General features: G+C 46.5%; 1 protein-coding gene across 1 annotated transcript in view; it reads left to right on the top strand.

Moving 5' to 3' along the window:
* The first annotated feature begins 3,733 nt into the window (after nt 1-3,733).
* The window catches only part of PRKX (protein kinase cAMP-dependent X-linked catalytic subunit), a 134,794-nt gene continuing 118,362 nt past the window's right edge, over nt 3,734-20,165 (top strand). Inside the window, exon 1 of the mRNA XM_073667346.1 lies at nt 3,734-4,484. Coding sequence (XP_073523447.1) covers nt 4,322-4,484 — 163 coding nt within the window. The 5' untranslated portion in view covers nt 3,734-4,321. The remainder of the gene's footprint in view (nt 4,485-20,165) is intronic.

Consider the following 20,165-nt stretch of genomic DNA (forward strand, 5'->3'; position numbering starts at 1 on the left):
ACTCGCCACTTAGTTTGACTCCCTGGGCACGGACCGGGTCACCGCCACGAGACTACTACCCCCATCTGATCCGGCTCCGGGTAAGCCCCCGTGCGCGCGATGCCGCACGACACAGAAGGCCCAGGGGCGCGTCAAAAACACTAAAGAAAATAAAAAAAAAATGTAAAATAGCCTATTTGGTATTGCTGCTTCCGCAAAAGTCCGATCTGTGAAAATATAACATTATTTAACCCATATGGTAAGTGTTGTGAAGAAAAAAAAATGAATATAGCCGGTATCTGCCATGTGTGTAGCAAGCTCATCTCCTGAGCGCTCTCCACACAGGGGTGCTGTACATGGACGTGATATTACATCAAGGGGTTAATGGGGCTACCCACTAGAAAACAGCAACAAGGCAATGGTACTCACCAGCCAAGGGGTCAAGAAAAATGCACACAGAACGCAGCCGGCCCCTTTTATAAGAAGTAGGTAACACAGGTGCAGAATGCTGATAAACAATCACTCTCAACCTCTCACTGGAGGAGCGACTGCCCAGCATTAAAACTGCACAAGATGAAACTTGCAATAGGGTGCAATTCACACACTCACGGCACCGTGCCTGGTCAGCATCCTATTACACGCCCCTCCTATTCGATTAGGCGGGATGCCCGGCACCCTATCTGTGCATCGCAGAGGTGCAAAGCCCCCATTGACAAGGTCACCATTAAATGGGCCTGGCTGCGCCCTGGCAGATAAAAAAGTGCAAAAATATCATATGAGGTATTGGTTAATATTTTGGCCAAAATACGTAAGCTCGCAACCCAAACGTCAAGGGTCCTCACAATTTTGCGATTCCCTACTGTGTCACCCAGGAGGATATAGGGGACTCGGTACCCGGGCCTTTTACTTTGTTTTGGATGTCACGGCAGTCGGCTCCCGGGCCCGTACTCTGGGGACTCTCTTGAAAAAGGGGTTTCTTTAGTGTAAAGTTTGTTTCGTGACGCTACCTGTGGCTTCCGGTAACGGTTACCGGCGCTGCTGCAGACCTCCGGGGGTGATGGGATGGCAGTTGGGATGTTTCCGCTCCCCACAGGTGGAGCAAGCCCCCGGGGCAGTGTAGATGGAAGGGATGCAGGTGAAAGATGGCCAGGTCAGGGGGAATGGCGAACACTCACACAGGGGATTCGCTTCAGTACCTTTACTGGTGTAACGGCAGGTATGGTCCAGGGTACTTGCTAGGAAGGGTGCACTTCAGGACTTCTCCCCAGTGAGCGATTATAAGGACTCCTGATCTGTGTCTCCCTCTCTCTAAGCTTCTAGCCAGTCTGGAACTTGGCCTAGCTTCTGTGTTGTGTTGCTCTCTCACCAGACCGCTTGGTAGTAGGACCTTTCTTTGGCAATCACTATCCCTGGATGCCGGGGCCTTCGTGGTTCCTAGTCCTGTTCTTGCTGATAACTTCAGGATGACCAGGGGTCTGGAAGCCTCCTGGTATGCCGGTAGTCCCTACTGGGTATAGAGGACCCTGTAGGCGCGGACCCAGTGTCCGGTTTGTGTCTTGGGGTGAGCCTATGATGCTCCTCTGCCCCCTCAACTCCTCTCTCCTCTCCTTACTGCCTCCGGCCACACTCGGAGCCCTCAATTCAGCAGCAGACGTGCTGCGTCTTCACTGCTCTCAGTGGCAGCACACTGTCTGAACTACTAACTCTCTGACTGAACTGCCTGGCTCCACCCTCCATATATATATCCCTAACAGGGCTCCCTCTGGTGGTATGAGGTGGCAGGGTGGAGGTGTCTGTTATGTAATGAGGGCCTCTTGTGGAGAAGTCCGTCCATGCACCCTTTTGGGTCCTGTGGTACCTGTAATAGCAGGGTGCCACACTACTCTATCATTAAAAACAAACAGCATAGCCAGAACAATAAACAGAATTTTTTTAAAAAATTCCAAGGTCAAATTAGAAAACAGCAAAAAGGCAATGGTACAGTACTTACCAGCCAAGTTTCATCTTGTGCAGTTTTAGTGCTAGGCAGTCGCTCCTCCAATGAGAGGTTGAGAGTGATTGTTTATCAGCATTCTGCACCTGTGTTATCTCCTTCTTACAAAAGGGGGCCGGCTGCGTCCTGGTGTGCATTTTTCTTGAACCCTTGGCTGGTAAGTGTCATTGCCTTTTTGCTGTTCGAAAAATCGTGAGGACCCTTGACGTTTGGGTTGCGAGCTTGCATATTTTGGCCAAAATATTAACTAATACCTCATATGATATTTTTGCACTTTTTTATCTGCCAGGGCGCTGCCAGGCCCATTAATGGTGACCTTGTGAATGGGGGCTTTGCACCTCTGCGATGCACAGATAGTTTGGGGCTACCCACTACTCAAAAAAACATTGTAATTTCCATAATGTTCCTAGCAAAATAATAAAAGCATGCTTACCACCCCGGCCTGCGCCGCTCCTCTGCTCCAAGAACTCTGTCCTCCAGTGATCTGGTGGCATAATGTCACATGAGCGCTGCAGCCCATCAACAGCTACTGATGGGCAGCATCCTTTACAGTTCCGTCAGAGATTTGATTAAAATGATACATTGATATCTGCGATCCAATCTCTTTTTCCAGAGTAATCCATGTTTTTTTAAATAGCTAAATGATCTTTTATAGGGATTGTCCTCTACGCAGAGAACCCCTTCTCAATCCCTATGTTTCCTCCTTGGGAAATAATAATAGCTATCCTCACCTGTTCCAGCAGTGTTGACACTGGCTCTCCCGGGGATTGTGTGACCTTATGTCATGCGATCCCTGCAGCCAATCAGCGGCCACTTCACTTTCCCGTTCTTTGGACAAAACATAGCTATACGCTGGGACAGACGTGGAGGAGCGGGGGCGCCATTTGTTGTATCACTTAGGGTGCCAGCAGCAAGGTAGACCCAGAGGATAGGGCTAGCTAGGGCATCTTCAGGGTGGATAACCATCAATTATATATGTTTTTTGTGTGTCTTGGATTCAGTTACAGTTTTAAGTATCTCTATTAAAGTTGACCACGATTTGGGAGCATTTTTTGACACATGATATCAACCCTTTAAGCCACGCCCATTTTATACCAAACCATGCCCCTTTTCTTCATGACCACGCCTCCTAGACTGTCAAACTGCATAAAGCCTTTAAACCACGATGATATGACGTCAGACAGTTAATTGCTAAGTATGCCCCACTGTCTGCACCACAACGCCCAGCAGTCACGTCCTGCACACTACAGGCCCCCGCTTATGCCGCTCTCCCGGGCGCCTCAGTGTTCTGAGGTGCAGTGATCACCTAGCTGGGCGTGTCCGCGGATAGGTGTGAAGGTGCGGTCCCGCCCATGCTCCGGATTGGTTACACTATGCCACGCCCACTCCCCCCCCCCGAACCAGGCTGCGTGCGTACACAAACAAAGCGCAGGCGACAGACTAGTAAGTGGGCGGTGCCTGTCGGGTATGACAGGACGTGTCACATGACGGAGAGACCGGAGTGTGAGGAAGTGCTCTTGTGAAATGACAAGAAAGGGAGTGGCCACTAGTGGAAATGTTTCACGTTGGGCGTGTCCTGTAGATGAGTGACAGGTGCTGGGCGGGTCATCGCAGAGCGGATAGGCTGCGTGGGCGGGTCTTATCGCGCATGAGACAGTACAATGCTAGCCAATGGGAGGGTCAGGTAGAAGACTGGCAGAGCACACACGACCTGCTGCTTCCTGTACTGGGCGGGGCTATCTGAAGGCCCCGCCTTCCCGACCGCCCTCCCTGGGTGAATAAGCTGCAGTTTGAATCTGCAGGGAAGGGGAGGAGCCAGCAGCAATGTGCTGAAACGGACGTAGAAAGTGGCACAAGCTCACTACTACTGTCCGCTATACAAAGAGGAGCCAGGACACGGCATACTGCCCAGAGCGCTGCCAGCTCAGGGCATAGAGGGCAGCGGAGGCCAGAGCAGCGCGGACTCACCGGACTGTTCCCCGATCCCGGGGCAGACGGCAACACCGGATGACAGCGGGCAGCAGCAGCAGCAGCAGCAGCAGCGGAGGAGGATGAGCAGGAGCCGTGCCATTGTCTGCTGCACCCAGTAGAGGCTGCCAGGCTCCAGACACAATGACGGCTGACAGGTCCGGGCTGATGACTGCCGGCAGCGCCACCTGCCCGTGCCCGCGCCTCTCCCCGTCCTCGCAGTGAGAAGTGCCGGTCCCGGCTCACGTTTCCTCTGCCAGGCTCCGGTTACCAGCTGTCAGCAGTCCCGGGATCGGCTCCTGCCATCAGATGGTGCCGGCCGCCTGCACTCCTCACCGGCACTGATCACACACTCCGCACATCGCTCGACGGATCGCACCGATGGAGGCAGCGGCAGCCGGGTCAGTGAAAGCCAGAAGTGGCAGCGATGGGGGAGTCGCCAGCCCCGGCTGCCTGCCCCTGACTGTGTGCGGCCACAGCTCCCCGCCCGGCCCGGACGCCCAGCACTACAAGTTGGATGACTTTGACACTGTGGCTACTGTGGGTGAGTGGTCAGGGTGCGATCATGTCGGCTGTTACTGGAGGTCCGGTACCTCCGAGGTCGTGTCTGCGGGGCCGAGAGACCGGAATCGCCCGACATCGTCTGATTGCTGGAGCTATTGTGGCTGGGGATGACCGGGGGAGGGTGGGAGAACCAGGTCCATTACACACATGGAGCAAGAAGTTTCTGATCTGTGCACTGCCTGGCACCAGTGTGGGCATCTGGCTGAGGTGGGCAGGTTTGTGCCAGGCACCTGGCTGAGGTGGGCAGGTTTGTGCCAGGCACCTGGCTGAGGTGGGCAGGTTTGTGCCAGGCACCTGGCTGAGGTGGGCAGGCTTGTGCCAGGCACCTGGCTGAGGTGGGCAGGCTTGTGCCAGGCACCTGGCTGAGGTGGGCAGGCTTGTGCCAGGCACCTGGCTGAGGTGGGCAGGTTTGTGCCAGGCACCTGGCTGAGGTGGGCAGGTTTGTGCCAGGCACCTGGCTGAGGTGGGCAGGTTACTGCCTGGCAGACCAATGATCTAATCATCTGTGATTGATTTTTGGCTGCCAGGCAATTAGCACTGCCTCTGATTCCGGCTCCTTGGATTTGTACCCTTCGTGTAAATGCTCGTTCAGATCAGAGTGTGATCAGTCCGTGGCCCCGCTGCCCACACACGGGCACACTATAGCCAATGCACTGGCTGTTATCCACGCAGTCCGCGTGGTGAGATGGCAGTGGCGATTACTGATCTGTTTTATGGACTAGAATAATGCAATGTAAGGCCATGTTCACAGGGTCAGTATTTTACTTCAGTATTTGTAAACGAAAACCAGGAGTGGGTGATAAATACAGAAGCGGTGACTTGTCTCTTATACTTTTTCTCTGATTGTTCCACATCTGGTTTTGGCTTACAAATACGGATGTAAAATACTGAACGTGTGAACGTGGCCTAAAGGCAGCTCCTGCCCCGTCTGCAGGCACATCTGCTATTGTGGTAGTGAATGGCCCGATCTTCAGGGGAGCTGTCTGAGCCCAGCCTTAGCCTCTACTTTATCAGTCTTCCATGACACACATTGGACTGGAGGCATAGCTCTACCTGTCATCTAATATGTGAGGTTCATAGGGTGTAGCTCCCACATAAGATGACAGTCCACAAGCGCTCCGAAAAGCTCCTTCTAAAAAAGTTACCCAGTGAGCTCAGCCATGTGCATAACATTAGGAAGAGTCAGGGTCTCCAGGAGGATGGTTGTCCAGCCCTCGTGCACACTTACTGTGTACGGCAGGTTGTGGTTCGGTATTACATGGTTGTGTCGTCCCCCCACTCCCCCGTTGTAGGGTTGTGTCGCCATGAACTATTTGTGTATTATTGTTTTTCCCTTTGTTGCGCATCTTTCTAGGATGTATAATATGGTCGGTCCCTCGCACACTTCATATTCAGTATTACTGCTCCGTTCAGCATCAATCTTCTAAATTCTGGTACCCAATTGTTCTGCATCTCTACCTGGGACCAGTCTCTGCTTTATTACATTACTTCTTCATACCTGGTTCTGAGCAGTAAAGCTGCTGAGTTTTTTGCCTCAGTTTCACTTAAATTACAGAAAAACTGCAGCCTTTGTGTCACACCATGCCTGTAGTGTGAATTACAACCTAAAGCTTCATTCAGGTTGTGTGTCTGTGATTTTCACAGCTAGAACACATGCCCATTATATTCCATGGAGCTGTGCATGTTTGTGTTTTTTATTTGTGGACCGTGTGCCCATTTTTACCTATAGACGTCTATGGGTCTGTGAACGTTTTTAACATTGTAGTGGATAAGTAAAACTCTGCACATTTTTATTGCATACTGAGGCCATAGTCCGACATCCATGTATCATGGCTCGAGTACAGACTGATGAACGGACTGGTCGCTATTCTCCTGCCTCATATGAGGCTGTCACGGTCAGGTCAGGAGATGTGCATCGCAGTCCGTACTCTGTCTGTAATACGTTGGCATCTGAACGAGGCCTGAGTGTAAAAACTGATACTGATGAAAATCAGTGTGAATGAGAGCCTAGGCTGAATGCAGACTGGCGCTGTGCTTTGCGGATGCCCTTGGCTCTGTCTGCTCCTCCGCAGGGCAGATAGGAGCAGGAGCTGCATATTATTTACACGCAGTAGTGTGGTCCGTAAATCCGCTCGCATGCATCCTGCTGCACATACGGACTGAAAATACTCGTGTGAACTAAGTCTTAATGAACTTATTCAACGCATGATAGTTTTTAGACTCCACTTTTAGTTAACAAAACCTTGTGTTGGATTAAAGAAGTTGTCCACTACTTGGACAACTCCTTGTCATACCCCACACTTGGCCCCGATAAAATAAAAAAAGCTTATACTCTCCTCCCGAACCAGCAGTGTCGGCACTCGCTTTCCCGGAACTCCGTGCTGTTGTTGTCACACGTGAGCCCGGTGCCCGATCAGCACTGGCCTCCCGTCTCCACCTTTGGACAAATTGAACATAAAGAGGAAGTCGAAGATCAGCTGCAGCTCGGACTTCCTCTTCGTATTCAATCCAACAGAAGGCGCTGATTGGGCAGCGGGCTCACGTGTCACAAAAACCTCATGAGTGACCCGGGACTGCGAGTGCCGACACAGCTGGAACGGCACCAGCACGGGAGGTGAGTATAAGCTTTTTTATTTTATCGGGGCCAAACATTTAGATTCAAAATGGATTGTCCTACTACTGTACAACCCCTTTAAAGTCTGTACCAGGAATGCACATCCTGTGGCCCATCTGCAATGTGGTTCCGTGGCACGCCAATTGTCAGGTCACAGACATCATTATTTGTGTCCAAATAGCTGTAGAAAAAAGGCTACATGTTTCTAGGGTCATCATTAAAGGGGCTGTCTGACAGTAAAATAGATTTATATTTTTCATTAAAAACAATTAATGGAGGCATACGCCTCTTTCTGCACCCCATAGATCCAGCACGGGTCACTCCAGTGGTCTGTGCTGGGTTTGGAAGCGATGAGTGTCTGCCATGTTGGAAAGTTGCAGCTCCAGAACTGACTGCTGCAGTCCATCACGTGCTGCAGTCCATCACGTGCTGCAGTCCACGACGTGCTGCAGTCCTGCAATGACTACCGAACGTGGTAGACACGCAGAGCGGCCTGTATTGGATCCATGGGGCTCTGGAAGGTGACTATACCTCCAATCACAATTGTTAATCAATCCATACAAAAGTGTTTTACTGTCAGACAAGCCCTTTAGGAGGGTGCTCCATGTACTACAGTGAATATAGATCTTATTGCATGTATTAGAAGATACATGTGAGAATCTATAGTGTCTGATCACATGTTCTTCATATCAGAATACAGCGAAGTGGCGCAGTTTTCTATCAGGCGCATAATATTAATCTTTATACAGTGCCAACATATTCCGCAGCGCTTTGCGCATACCCTATAAGTGTTAATGGTGCACTTTGTGGCTGGCAGTAATGGTGTGTGGTTGGTATCTGCAATGAGCAGTTGTTTGGGGCAGTGTAAGCCTGTCCTTACGGGAGGTACTGTGTAACGTCAGTGCTTGAGTGTCAGTTCATAGATAGTTACCCTGCCATTCTCGTGCGGCCTCAGACTTTCATCAGTGAGGACAAAGTGTCAGAAATCCGTTACTCGTGTCACCTTGTATAATAATCAGGATGATATTGTAATTTTGCTTTTAATCACATTTAAAGTCCCACAGCTAAAAAAAAGTGTCTACTACAACAGGGGAGAGCAAGCGGCAGAGCTCCAGCTGTTGTGAAACTACAACTCCCACCATGCTCTAATAAGCCATGTCAGGGTTCACTGGGATTTGTAGTTTTCCTGCCTCTCGAGCGCCCTTATCCTCCGCACCCCTGGCCTACAGTATATGGCTGTGAGACTCGTCAGAGGATATGAGAATGATCATGTCCACGTTCTTCACTTGGTTGTAGTATTTCAGTTGGCATTGGTATGGCGGAGGTATTCCGCTCCCATCGTGAGCCTTGGCTGTGATTGAGCTACGATGGCTGCTGCTCTGATCTGGAAATATACTCCCAGTTGTCACTTCCCTTCAAGCACTGCTAGTAGCGGGTCACAGGGAGTGATACGGGGTCACCACCAGGAAAAGATCCAGCACAGTTTATTGAATTGCTTCTTTTTGAACATATCAGTACTCATTTATGAAAACTGTCTAAAAGAAGACCTGTCTTTGTTGCCCATGGCAACCTATCAGATCTCAGCGTGCATTTTTTAAACACCTCTGGTAAAATAAAAGCTGCACTGTGATTGGTTGCTAAGGGCAATAAAAGACCCTCCTTAGACACGCCGATAATTGGCATTCCTGATAACTGACTTGTATAAACATGCCGGCAATCATGATGAAAACGCTTGTTTATCAGGTGAATGGATCGATTATGCCGGTATAAAACGTATTATTGGCAGCACATTGCCCCTTGTAAGCTGGATTCGCTGTATATAACATGCACTGTACATGGGGGCAGAGCGAGCCTGTTAGTAACAGTTCTGTCCTCTTTATTGCTCGGTGGTCTGTCTAAACAGGCCGGGAAATGTGCGCCAAACAGCTTGAATATAGTCAATCAGCGCTCACTGCTGGCCTCACGTCGGCCCATGTAGATGGCACAAATGACCATTTTGCTAAATCTGCTCCTGTGACAGTGATGGTCTTCACTTTCCAATCCCAAGGATCACTTGTGTGGCATGGAGAATGAGTAGGGATATTTTAGGTAAGAACGTGTTTATAGACAACCACTCAATACAGATTCTCCCAACCTAAAGCAGATATCAGGCATGTTGATTGTAATATACCTATTTTTCCTTTTGGTTATGAGTGCTTAGAGTCTTAGAGGTATATTGTGCTGGCTTATCCTCCATTTTTATGGGAAATCCCGTCAAAATAATCTCTGGATGTGATATATATTACACTACTATGTCTAGAAAATATTGGCGAGGATTGTGATTTCTGCAATGAATTGGCTTTAAAATGCACTCACTCTTTTGATGCTGTTCCTGAAAAGCGGACGATGTTCTAAGTAATCGTCCATTGATTTGAATGGCCCTTTGTGTCAGATTTCTAGTAACAGAAGGTTCTGAGCAATGCCTATGGGGTTTAACTGACCTTGAAGAAATGACTTTGAAGGTTGACCTCAAATCACCACTTGTCTTCTCCCAATGTCATGAATCATTTTGACTTGATGTTCCCTTTTAAAAACACGTGTGCATATGTAGAATTGTTTTTCCGGCTCGACAGCATTGTATTGTCACACATTTTGGTATGTCATCAAAAAAAATGCTGGTTCTAAGAAATAGGTTTGCTGTATTGTGTTGTGTGTAATTTTTAAGGCAGACCTGTGTTGGCCATACACTAGTATTTTAAAGGCGTATTTCTGCTCTCTATATATCTTCCTGGTGGTCGGTCTGTCTTTTTCCAGTGAGGAACATCCGTGACATGAACACTGCAGTCATTCAATGGCCACCCGATCTAGAAGAGACATCTTGCTCTCTCTTCTGACTTGGATATAACGTGACCAATGCGGTCACTGATAAGGTGGCTTCCTTTGCCAGAACTGGAACTGGAGACATTGGCTGGGAACACTTTCTCAAGTGTAAAAGTACCCTTGGTTTTTACACTTGAGAAAGACGCCAATTCAGCGTGGAAACGTGTTGTGGTATGAAAATCGATCCTTTATATTACTGGATCAATGATCTTCATTTCGGTTAGCTCAGCCCAAACTGTGGATTGTATTTACCTTCACACCGAAATAATTGTCTTATGCACAATGTAATCCACACTTTTTTAAAGGGGTTGTCCACTTTATCCTTACAAATGTGAGGATGTGATTTTGTGGCTCTCGTTAGTACAGTAGCCCTCCTCACAAACTGCACAGATCTCCTATTCTCAAAGTCTGCTGGTTGAGGAACATGTGACCAGACTTGTCAATCAACTGTAACGTGACGCGGGGCGGTAGCCGTGGGCGAGATACTCCTGTTCTACGCCTTGGCACGTTACATGAAGTTGGAGGTCCTGGCTGGGTGTGTACACTTGTGCTATGGGGGCGCTATGCCCTTGCAGGCCTCATGTTAACGATGACTTTAGTTGGCCAGGACCAGATGTTGAGAACTTCAATAAGTGAGAACACCGGTCCAAAACAAATTCTTTACTTTTATACACAGTAGGTATAGGGTACATATCTTCACGAAAGTTTCCTTCACTATACGGAGCATTTCCCTCTCACAACTTCAATTCCTCTTTACTCGCTTGTTCTCTATCTTCATTATTCCTATCTACTTCACCACAACCCAACTTGGTACTACAGTTCAGATAGCAAGAATCCTTTACTCAACCTGCAGTTCTGCGTCTCCTTTCCCCTCAAGGGAACTCCCTCTCTGAGTTATAAACTCTGGGCCGTCCATCCCATAGACCCGTCTCCAGTCAATCACTTTGTTTTTTGGTAACTTTTTTCCTTCCTCTAGACTCTCGCCATCATCCTCTGTCATGGTCTCCTTGCCTGTCCTTTTCGGTAGTCTAACCATACCATTTCTTATTGTATAGCCTTCTACTCTTTCCTATACACAGTGGAGTGAAACCATTAAAAAAGAACACACAAAAAACCCCTCACTTTATACTTTTTTACACGGAGTCAGTGGCCACTGTATTTCACTGTACGCACAGCAGCATATGTCATCAACTTCTGCTAAGGAATATGTTGCAGAATACTCCCGACTGAAAAAAGCATTGGGCATTGCAGTTTCTGCCATTGCTAGCTGAGACTTGAATACAAGCGATATGTGAAGGCAGGAGGTGGCTGGAATTATGAAAATCCACAAAAAAAATAAAACACATACAGTAGCATTACCCCCCCCACACACACACACACACCAAACTTTACATGTGGCTTAATGTAGTCAGGTAGGTAATGTTCTTCTATGATTCTCCAAACCTACACTTGCCCATCAGATGCCAGATTGATGAGTGTGATTCATCACTCCACAAAACAGGCTTTCCTCTAGAGTTTAGTTGTTTTGTTTTATTTTTTTTTAAATGGCCTTCAGCTTGATCTTGAGGGATGAATGCTCTGTAGGAAGATCGATCCACCAGGGTCTTATCTACTGTTATCTTGGTAGTATCAAGCCATCGGGTTGCTGGTCTTCCTCTTCGCCTTGTTTCTTCTATTCTTTCGACCATGATGTTCTTCTCCAGTAATTGCTCTCTTCGTATGAAGTGTCCCAAGTAAGGATGCTTTCACATTGCGTTCTGTGTCCCTGTTGGGGCATACGTCCAAAAAAACGGAGTCCGTACGTATGCGCTGACGGGGGCCATAGACTGCAATGGTTAAGATAGAGTGAAGGCGCGCTCTGCCGTGCACTTTATTCGGGAGTGTACATAGGGTACTGCATCTGTGTCCGTCTTTTCTGGGTGTACACTCCTGAAAAAAGTGCACGGCAGAGCACGTTTTGCGGTGGATTTCGGACGTATGCCCCGTTGGGAACACAGAACGCAATATGAAAGTAGCCTAAGCAAGTCGTAGCTTGGTGATCCTTGCTTCGAGTGAATGTCTGGCTTCATATATTCCAAAATTCATTTGTTTGTTCTTCTTGCCATCCATGGTATTGATAGCTGCGCCAACCGATGCTTGGTATTGTGCTCTGTGATATAAGGCCTGCTAGCCAGTGAAAACCCATGCAATGAAGCTTGCTTTGCACAGTTTTTGTTCAGGTTGGTAACGATGCGGTAATTGAGTTGGTAGAACATCGGCAACTTTTATGCATTATGCTCCTCAGCACTTGGCGTTCCCTCTATAATTTTACGTGGTCTCCACTTTGTGGCTGAGTTACTGTGGCTCTTAAATGCTAACATTTATCAATAATCCCACTCATAGTTAATCATGTGTGTACACCAAGATGTTCAAAATGATCTAATAATAATTATTATTAATAATTTATATAGCACCATTGATTCTATGGTGCTGTGCATAAGAAGGGGTTATACACAAAATACAGATATCACTTCCAGTAAATGACTAACAATGAAAGACTGGTACAGAGGAAAGAGTTGCAGCATCTCTGGTGGTGATGCGGCAGCGTGGTCATTGCAGGCTGTAGGCTTTCTTGAATAGATGTTTTTTTATGTTCCGTCTGAAGGATCTGAGTGTGGTGGATAGTCGGACGTGTTGGGGCACGAAATTCCAGAGGATGCGGGATATTCGGGAGAAGTCTTGGAGGCGATTGGGTGATGAACGAATATGTGTGGAGGAGAGGAGGTGGTCTCGGGAGGACTGGAGATTACGTGAGGGAATATATTGGGAGATTAGTTTAGAGATGTTTTGGAGGGGAAAGGTTATGGATGGCTTTGTAGGTCGGTGTTGGTATTTTGAACTGGATACACTGGGCAATTGGGAGCCAGTGAAGAGATTTGCAAAGGGGGTAGCAGAGGAGTAGTGAGGAGAGAGATGGACTAGGCGGACAGCAGAGTTAAGGACAGACTGGAGAGGTGCGAGAGTGGTAGCAGGTAGGACACAGAGGAGGATGTTGCAGTAGTCGAGGCAGGAGATGATGAGGGCATGCACAAGCAGTTTAGTAGATTGAGGGTTGAGGAAAGGACGAATTCTGGAAATATTTTTGAACTGGAGGCGACAGGAGGTGGCGAGAGCTTGGATGTGGGGTTTGAAGGACAGGGCCGAGTCAAGGTTTACTCCGGGGCAGCGGATTGTCGGTACAGGGCAAAGAGTAATGTCATTTATTGTGATAGATCAGATGGGGAAGATAAGTTCAGATTTGTCCACATTGAGTTTGAGGAAGTGAGAGGAGAAGAAGGAAGATATGTCTGATAGAAATGCTGGGATTCTGGACAGCAGAGAGGTGACATCTGGACCAGAGAGGTGGATCTGAGTGTCTACGGCATACAGGTGGTACTGGAAACCATGGGACTTTATGAGCAGTCCCAGGCCAAGGGAATAGATTGAGAAGAGTAGGGGTCCTATGTCGGAGCGTTGAGGGACTCCACAGAGAGAGGGCGGGATGAGGAGGTAGTGTGGGAGTGGGAGACACTAAATGTGCGGTTGGAAAGGTATGAGGAGATCCAGGATAGGGCAAGGTCTTTGACACCAAAGGAAGAGAGGAACTGTAGTAGGAGGCAGTGGTCAACTGTGTCAAAGGGAGAGGACAGGTCTAGAAGGAGGAGTATGGAGAATTGTCTGTTAGCTTTGGCTGTAAGTCATTAGTAGTTTTGGTGGAATGGTAGGGACAGAAGCCAGATTGTTTGTTGTCGAAGAGCGAGTTAGATGAGAGGTGAGAGGAAAGTTCAGCTTGAACATGCTGCTCAAGGAGTTTGGAGGCGAATGGGAGCAGTGACATGGGGCAATAGCTGGACAAAGTGGTTGGGTCGAGGGATGGCTTTTTGAGGATGGGCGTGATTGTGGCATGTTTGAAAGCTAAGGGAAAGGTACCAGAAGTTAGTGATAGGTTGAAGAGATGGGTTAGGGATGGGATGAGTGTGGGGGTGAGGTTGGGGAGGAGATGGGATTGGGTCGAGTGCACAAGTGGTGAGGTGTGAGTTGGAGAGGAGGCGAGTAAGCTCTCCTTCAGTGATGTTGGAGAGGGAGGTTATAGGGGAAGGGAAATGTTCTGGAAAACAAAGGGGTTTTGGCGGTCAGACAATGATGGCTTGCCTTATTTGGTCAGTCTTATTTTTGACGTGTCTTCTAAAGTCCTCAGCAGCGATGAGGGAGGTTGGAGTGGGTAGTGGAGGGCAGAGGAGGGAGTTAAGTGTTGAATACTTTTTTGGGGTTGTAGGATATGGAAGATATGAGGGTTGTGAAGTAGGCCTGTTTAATGGAAGTGAGGGCTGATTTGAATGCGAGTGTTGCTTGTTTGAATGCAGTGAATTCATCTTGTGAATGTGTTTTCTTCCAACGCTGCTCTGCAACCCTGGATGCTTGCCGAAGCTTTTTAGTGAGGCTATTGTGACAGGCTTGTCTAATGATTCGTCGCACTCTGCTATGCACAAGAGGGGCAACCGAGTCAATAGCTGATGAGAGAGTGGCATTGTAGAAAGCAGTGGTACTGTCTGTGTCGTGGAGTGAAGATATGGATGTCAGTGGTAGAGTAGAGTCGGAGAGTGTGTGAGTGTCTAGATGTGCAAGGTTTCTGCGGGGGTGTGCTAGTTGCTGGACATGTGTGACAGGTGAGGAGGACAGGGATGAGAAAGTGAGTACATTTTGGTCAGACAGGGGGAGGAGGGAGATTTAGAGGTTAGATAGGGAGCAGAGTCGGGTGAAGATAAGGTCCAGTGTATGTTCGTCTGTCTGTGTGGGTGGCTGAGGAGGACCACTGAGTAAGTCCAAAAGATGAAGGGAGTGATAGGAGTTTGGAGGCTGCTGACTGTTGTGTGTCAGTGGGGATGTTGAAACTGCTAAGATGGTGGGAATGTCAGCAGAAAGTGGAGAATTGGTCAATAAAGGGAGTGATCGGGTCTGAAGGTCTGTATATGATGGCCACTTGGAGGTTGGAGGGAGAGTAGATGCGGACAGAGTGGACTTCAAAAGAAGGGAGGATGAGGGAAGATGGATGTGGGATTGGGTTAAAGGTGCAGTTGGTAGAAAGGAGAAGACCCATTCCTCGACAATGTCTATTACCAGGGCGAGGAGTGTGGGTGAAGTGCCAGCCACCGTAACACAGCGCAGCAGGGGAGGCAGTGTCGGAGGGTGTCAGCCATGTTTTGGTGATGCCCTTGAAGGAGAGATTACAAGAGGTAAAGAGGTTGTGAATAACATGTAGCTTATTGCAGACAGAACAGGTGTTCCAGAGTGCTCCAGAGAGAGAGAGCAGGGGGTTGGGCGTCAAAGGCACAGGTTTAACGTAGGCGAGATTGCGGTAGTTTGTATTTGGTTGGGAGCGATAGGGGAGGTTAGTTAGTGGGAGGTTTAAGCTGTCTGAAGTCGAAGAGCAGGTCGGCAGATGAGGTCAGGTGGGGAGGTAAGAGGGAAGGAGAGCTGCTTATTTGATTTGGGGGTCCTGGGGCTTGGGGCTAGCGAAGGAGAGTGAGGCTTAATGGAGCAAAAACTGTAAAGGCGTATGTAAGCATAGTAAAAGTTTTAAGTGAGTAAGAAAGAGAAGTTAAGTACAATTAGTAAATAACTTCTGGTCCATTTCTGGCATATTTCATGCTGGTTACTTAAGAGACATACTTATGAAACAGACCACCTGGGTCTCTAGATTTATAGGTCTTAACAGCACATAGACTGCGCCAGTAGTGAGCAGGAGGGAGGGTGCCGCTGGGAGGCGAGTGGCAGAAACACAGGAGGGGATAATTAGGAGACAGGCTAAAATGCATTCAGGAAATAGACAAATCCAAAGTGACATATAAAACGAGTGTGTATTACCATCAAAGAATTTAGGTGAAATACATGCAGATGGGAAGGACATATACCATGAAAGACAGATGGTTTCATACTGATGTTATGGAGACCCTCTTTGTTTTAAGGAGGACTTTGGAATAGACAGCAAAGGGTCTTCACATTGCCAGTGAGATTAAAATTAAGATACTTCATCGATGAAGGAAGAGAGACAGAATACATGTGACCTATATTGTCAGCAGGTACAGTCTTCCTCGTGTGGCAGCAAAGACTCGCCATATTTATTAGCTAGACAGAACAGAACTTCATTGTTACAGAAAACCGAAATAGACTTATTAGTAACAAATTTCCCTTGCCTCAGCGTAAACCTTCTTGTCAAGGACTTTTCAGGAAACAAGTATCTTAGTCAGACATTCCACAATGTAAAATTAGAAAACACTCAAGCAGACTTCATACATAGCAAAAATATAAATTGTTTTTATCTAAATTAATAATGATATCTAGATATTAAAAAAATTAACCACAACACTGATAACAAGAAAAAGGTACATCTTTGTACCGTGTTAGCCAGTATCTAGAAAAACATTAAGGTTTGAGAGTCCTCAGTGGTTGATACCATCTTTTTGGTTAGCCATTAAAGAGTAACAAATTGCAAACTTTTGAGACTACTCGGGTCTCTTCATCGGGCATAGTATAACACAAAATCTGAAGAGTCACATATTTATACACAACATGGCACAGGTCTCATCTATTGCATTATTCTTGTGCCCTTTTGTGTATAAATATGTGACTCTTCAGATTTTGTTATACTATGCCTGATGAAGAGACCTGAGTAGTCTGGAAAGCTTGCAATTTACCATCTTTCAACTCAAATCTTAATACTGATAAGACATTTGATGAAAGCATGTGACTATTTGTAAGTCAATGATTTTGCAAGCAGTCGGTAACCCTACGGTGGGAAACCACATGCCGCAGATTACATAATTTTAAGAGACTCTATGTCCAGGAAAAAATAGTCTCAGTTGCCTAAACTCTAGATTGTCTCACTTACAATAATACCTTTTATATAGCTAAGTAGTCACTGGATGTTGGATCTTGTAAGGATTATGAAGGCTGCATTATTTGTCTAATTTGTTTTTAATAGATATAGAGAATTTAGGGGGCATATTTTTAGAGAATCACAATATAGTGTTCTGGTGTTGACACGTTTCAACTTATTACGATTGAATCTTCAAGTCGAAATGCGTGAACTCCATAACATTGTCCTGTTTGTGACCTGATTTTAATGAAGGTGTAATAAAACTGCCAAAGATTTTATCAGAAACGCTGACTTTGTCTTTATATTGCATTTACTTGCCCTGGCCAAGGGGCTTGCTGGACTTCCGAAACCTATACGTTGGTTGATACCTACAATGGTGAGCTCATCTAGTTTAATAGGTTTTATGATCTTTCCCATGTGTGCTAATAAGATTGTCTGGGGCATATCTTTAGGTTATTACACTGTGAACAACGCCCATTTGCAAAAGACCAAAAAATTAGCTTTTTTAATATGGCCAATATCTCTGGGCATGAATAGCGGATATAATGAAGAAAAAGGTGGAAATATAAGAGCAAGAACTGGCCGCTTTTGACCTGGTGACAAGTCATCTTTACGGTTTATCCCCACAAACATTTATGGCATCTTGGTAGAATAGGCCATAAACATTTGATCTGTGATTGTTTAACCGCTAAAACCCCATAGATACATAGAACTTCTATATACGGTTTTTGTAGGAGGGAGATGACCATGCATTACAAGCGCTCTCCTTATTCTATATGGGAGGTAGAGGCCGCTAAGTGAGACCAGTTGCATAAAAATACTAAACACAAAATCTGATCTGTTTAAAGAAAAAAATCACTTTGATAACAAAAAAAAAAAAAGTATGACCCACAAATTAAAGTGTTGCATAGTGCCTTATAATTGATGTCTTATTGCTAGGGTAGAGCACCAGAATTGATCTGAACTTCAGCACTCCCAGAGATAAGTTATTTGAAGGGGCCACTAAAAAATCTACCAGCGCTACCACCAATAGTATGGTGGGTGTTGTATGAGCCAGTGTAAAGAATTACGGAGACGTGATAATAGGAGCGCTAAAGTTTTCTTCTATCAACTGACCATTGGGGTTGGCAAGAGGTGGATCCCTACCAATTATACATTAATGGTCTATCCTAAGAAAAGGTTGTCAATTTTTAATAAAATGATCTCCCCTTTTGAGGCCAAAATACCTACATCTTAGAGTAAAGAGAGGGAAGCTAAAGTTGCTCAATAATCCTGTGATTCCATCTAGCTGATGAGTTTGAGGTTTTTCAAGCTGACGGCACAGTCCACCAGCCCTCAGTGACCAGGAAAGTGCCAACATTTTCACATTACACTAATTATCTTTGCTGTGTGTATCACTAAGCAATATGCTTAAATATCTCTTGCCCTAAAAACTTGGCCTGCGAATGACTCATGAGGACTAGATTTGGAGAACAGACATGTAACACATCATCTAGTATTTAAACAGCAGATGCTGATCCTTATCTTTGTGTGCCATGTACCAGAACGTTCAACCTTGCATAGTGCTGGATATTACCAGCCAGAATTCAGTGCCCATACAGTTCTACATAATGTTAATATTTGTATACCAGTACCCACAATGTGGAGTAAATTGTTCTAATTTACAAGATACTAGTGGTTGGCTAGCTGTTGCAATTATACAAAGGATCAAATGATTTAATCAAAAGTCAAAGTCTTCTAGACTAGGGAAACCTTAGATGAAGCTCTTGGTTGTCTAGTGTTTATCTCCAGTCATCAAATCCACCCTGCACATACCTCCAACAGGTCTTTAGTTTTCACATATCCTATAGAGAGAACCTATGGCAATTTCTGATGCCTTGCTAGGGCTATGTGCCCACGATGCAGAAATGCTGCATATTTTTTACGCTTCTCCCTGGCAGGAAAAACGCATGCGTTTTTTACATGCATTTTTTCCCGCCAGGTAGAAGCGTTTGTAGCGTCTTTGCATGCATTTCTGCATGCGGGTTATCAAGCGCTTTTCCAAGCGATTTTAGCATCACTTGGAAAAGTGCCTGACAACTTGTTCACACTATATAAATCCATGCAACCGGCATGTATTTATAGTAGTGTGACCAAGTTAGTTAAAAAGAAAAGAATAAAATTGGTAAAAAAATAAAGTTTATACTCGCCTTCCGATGTCCTCCCGGTGTTTTTGTCTGCTCCGTCCGGTGTCTTGCATTGCCCGCGGTGGTGTGAAGGACCTGCGGTGACGTCATTGAGCCATGTGATGGGTCACATGACTCAATGACGTCATGGCAGGTCCTTCACAACAGCGCGAGCATTGCAAGAGAGCGGACGTGGCAGAGATAACACTGGGAGGACAACAGAAGGTGAGTATAAACTTTATTTTTTATTTTAAATTCTGTTTTTACAGTTTCTATAGTACCCAGGTCTGGATGAGAGTCTCCTCTCCTCCAGACTTGGGTACCATCCGCACATTGAAGCGCATATAATCCGTGTGTACAAATGTACTGACACGGATTATATGCGTCTCAATGCAAGTCAATGGCGGCGATTACGCTGCGTGTCTGGAAAATTAATGGACATGCTGCGGATTTTTGAGCGCAGCATAAACGCTGCGGAAAAATCCGCAACATGGGCATTGACAGTGCGGCTTGTCATTGAGGACCATGGGGGGGTGGATTACCAAGCGTTTTTGAAGCATTTACGCTGCGGAAATTCCACAGCATATACGCTTGTAAAACGCTACGTGGGCACCTAATAATTCCATCACTTGTACAATACTAAGGAAATCCTGAAAACATGACCTGTTGGAGGATGTGAGGACTGGAGTTGAGAAGGACTTGTAGAACGTGGGACTGCACCTATATCTCCACTTGGTTTTAAGCGAAGGCCTTATAAAGTCGGCCCTAGGCATATGGATGCCATAAATGGAAGTGGATCCCTCTTAGCTGGCAGTTCTAGTTAGATGGACCTGGACTGTCCTTTTTTACACCATATGCCTTTTATCTGGTTTGTAGAACACTGGAGGTGACTGTTTTATTAACACCACCTATTGTTTTGGGACGTTAAAGGGATTGTCCACTAGGGTTTTGCATAAATGGGGGGGATCTATACTCCTCCTCCTGGACCAGCGCCAGTGTCCTGATGTAAACCTTTGATAGCTTGCAGCCTTCCCAATTATGCAAGTGATTGTTTTGTCATGAGACCAAGACTGCACTGATAGAGGTGCTGATCTGGGAGGTAAGTTTATAAGTTTAGACATTTTTTTT

The sequence above is a fragment of the Phyllobates terribilis genome, unplaced genomic scaffold (assembly GCF_046119375.1).
Source record: "Phyllobates terribilis strain yellow unplaced genomic scaffold, ASM4611937v1 Scaffold_2__4_contigs__length_985480577, whole genome shotgun sequence".
NCBI classification, from domain to species: Eukaryota; Metazoa; Chordata; class Amphibia; order Anura; family Dendrobatidae; genus Phyllobates; species Phyllobates terribilis.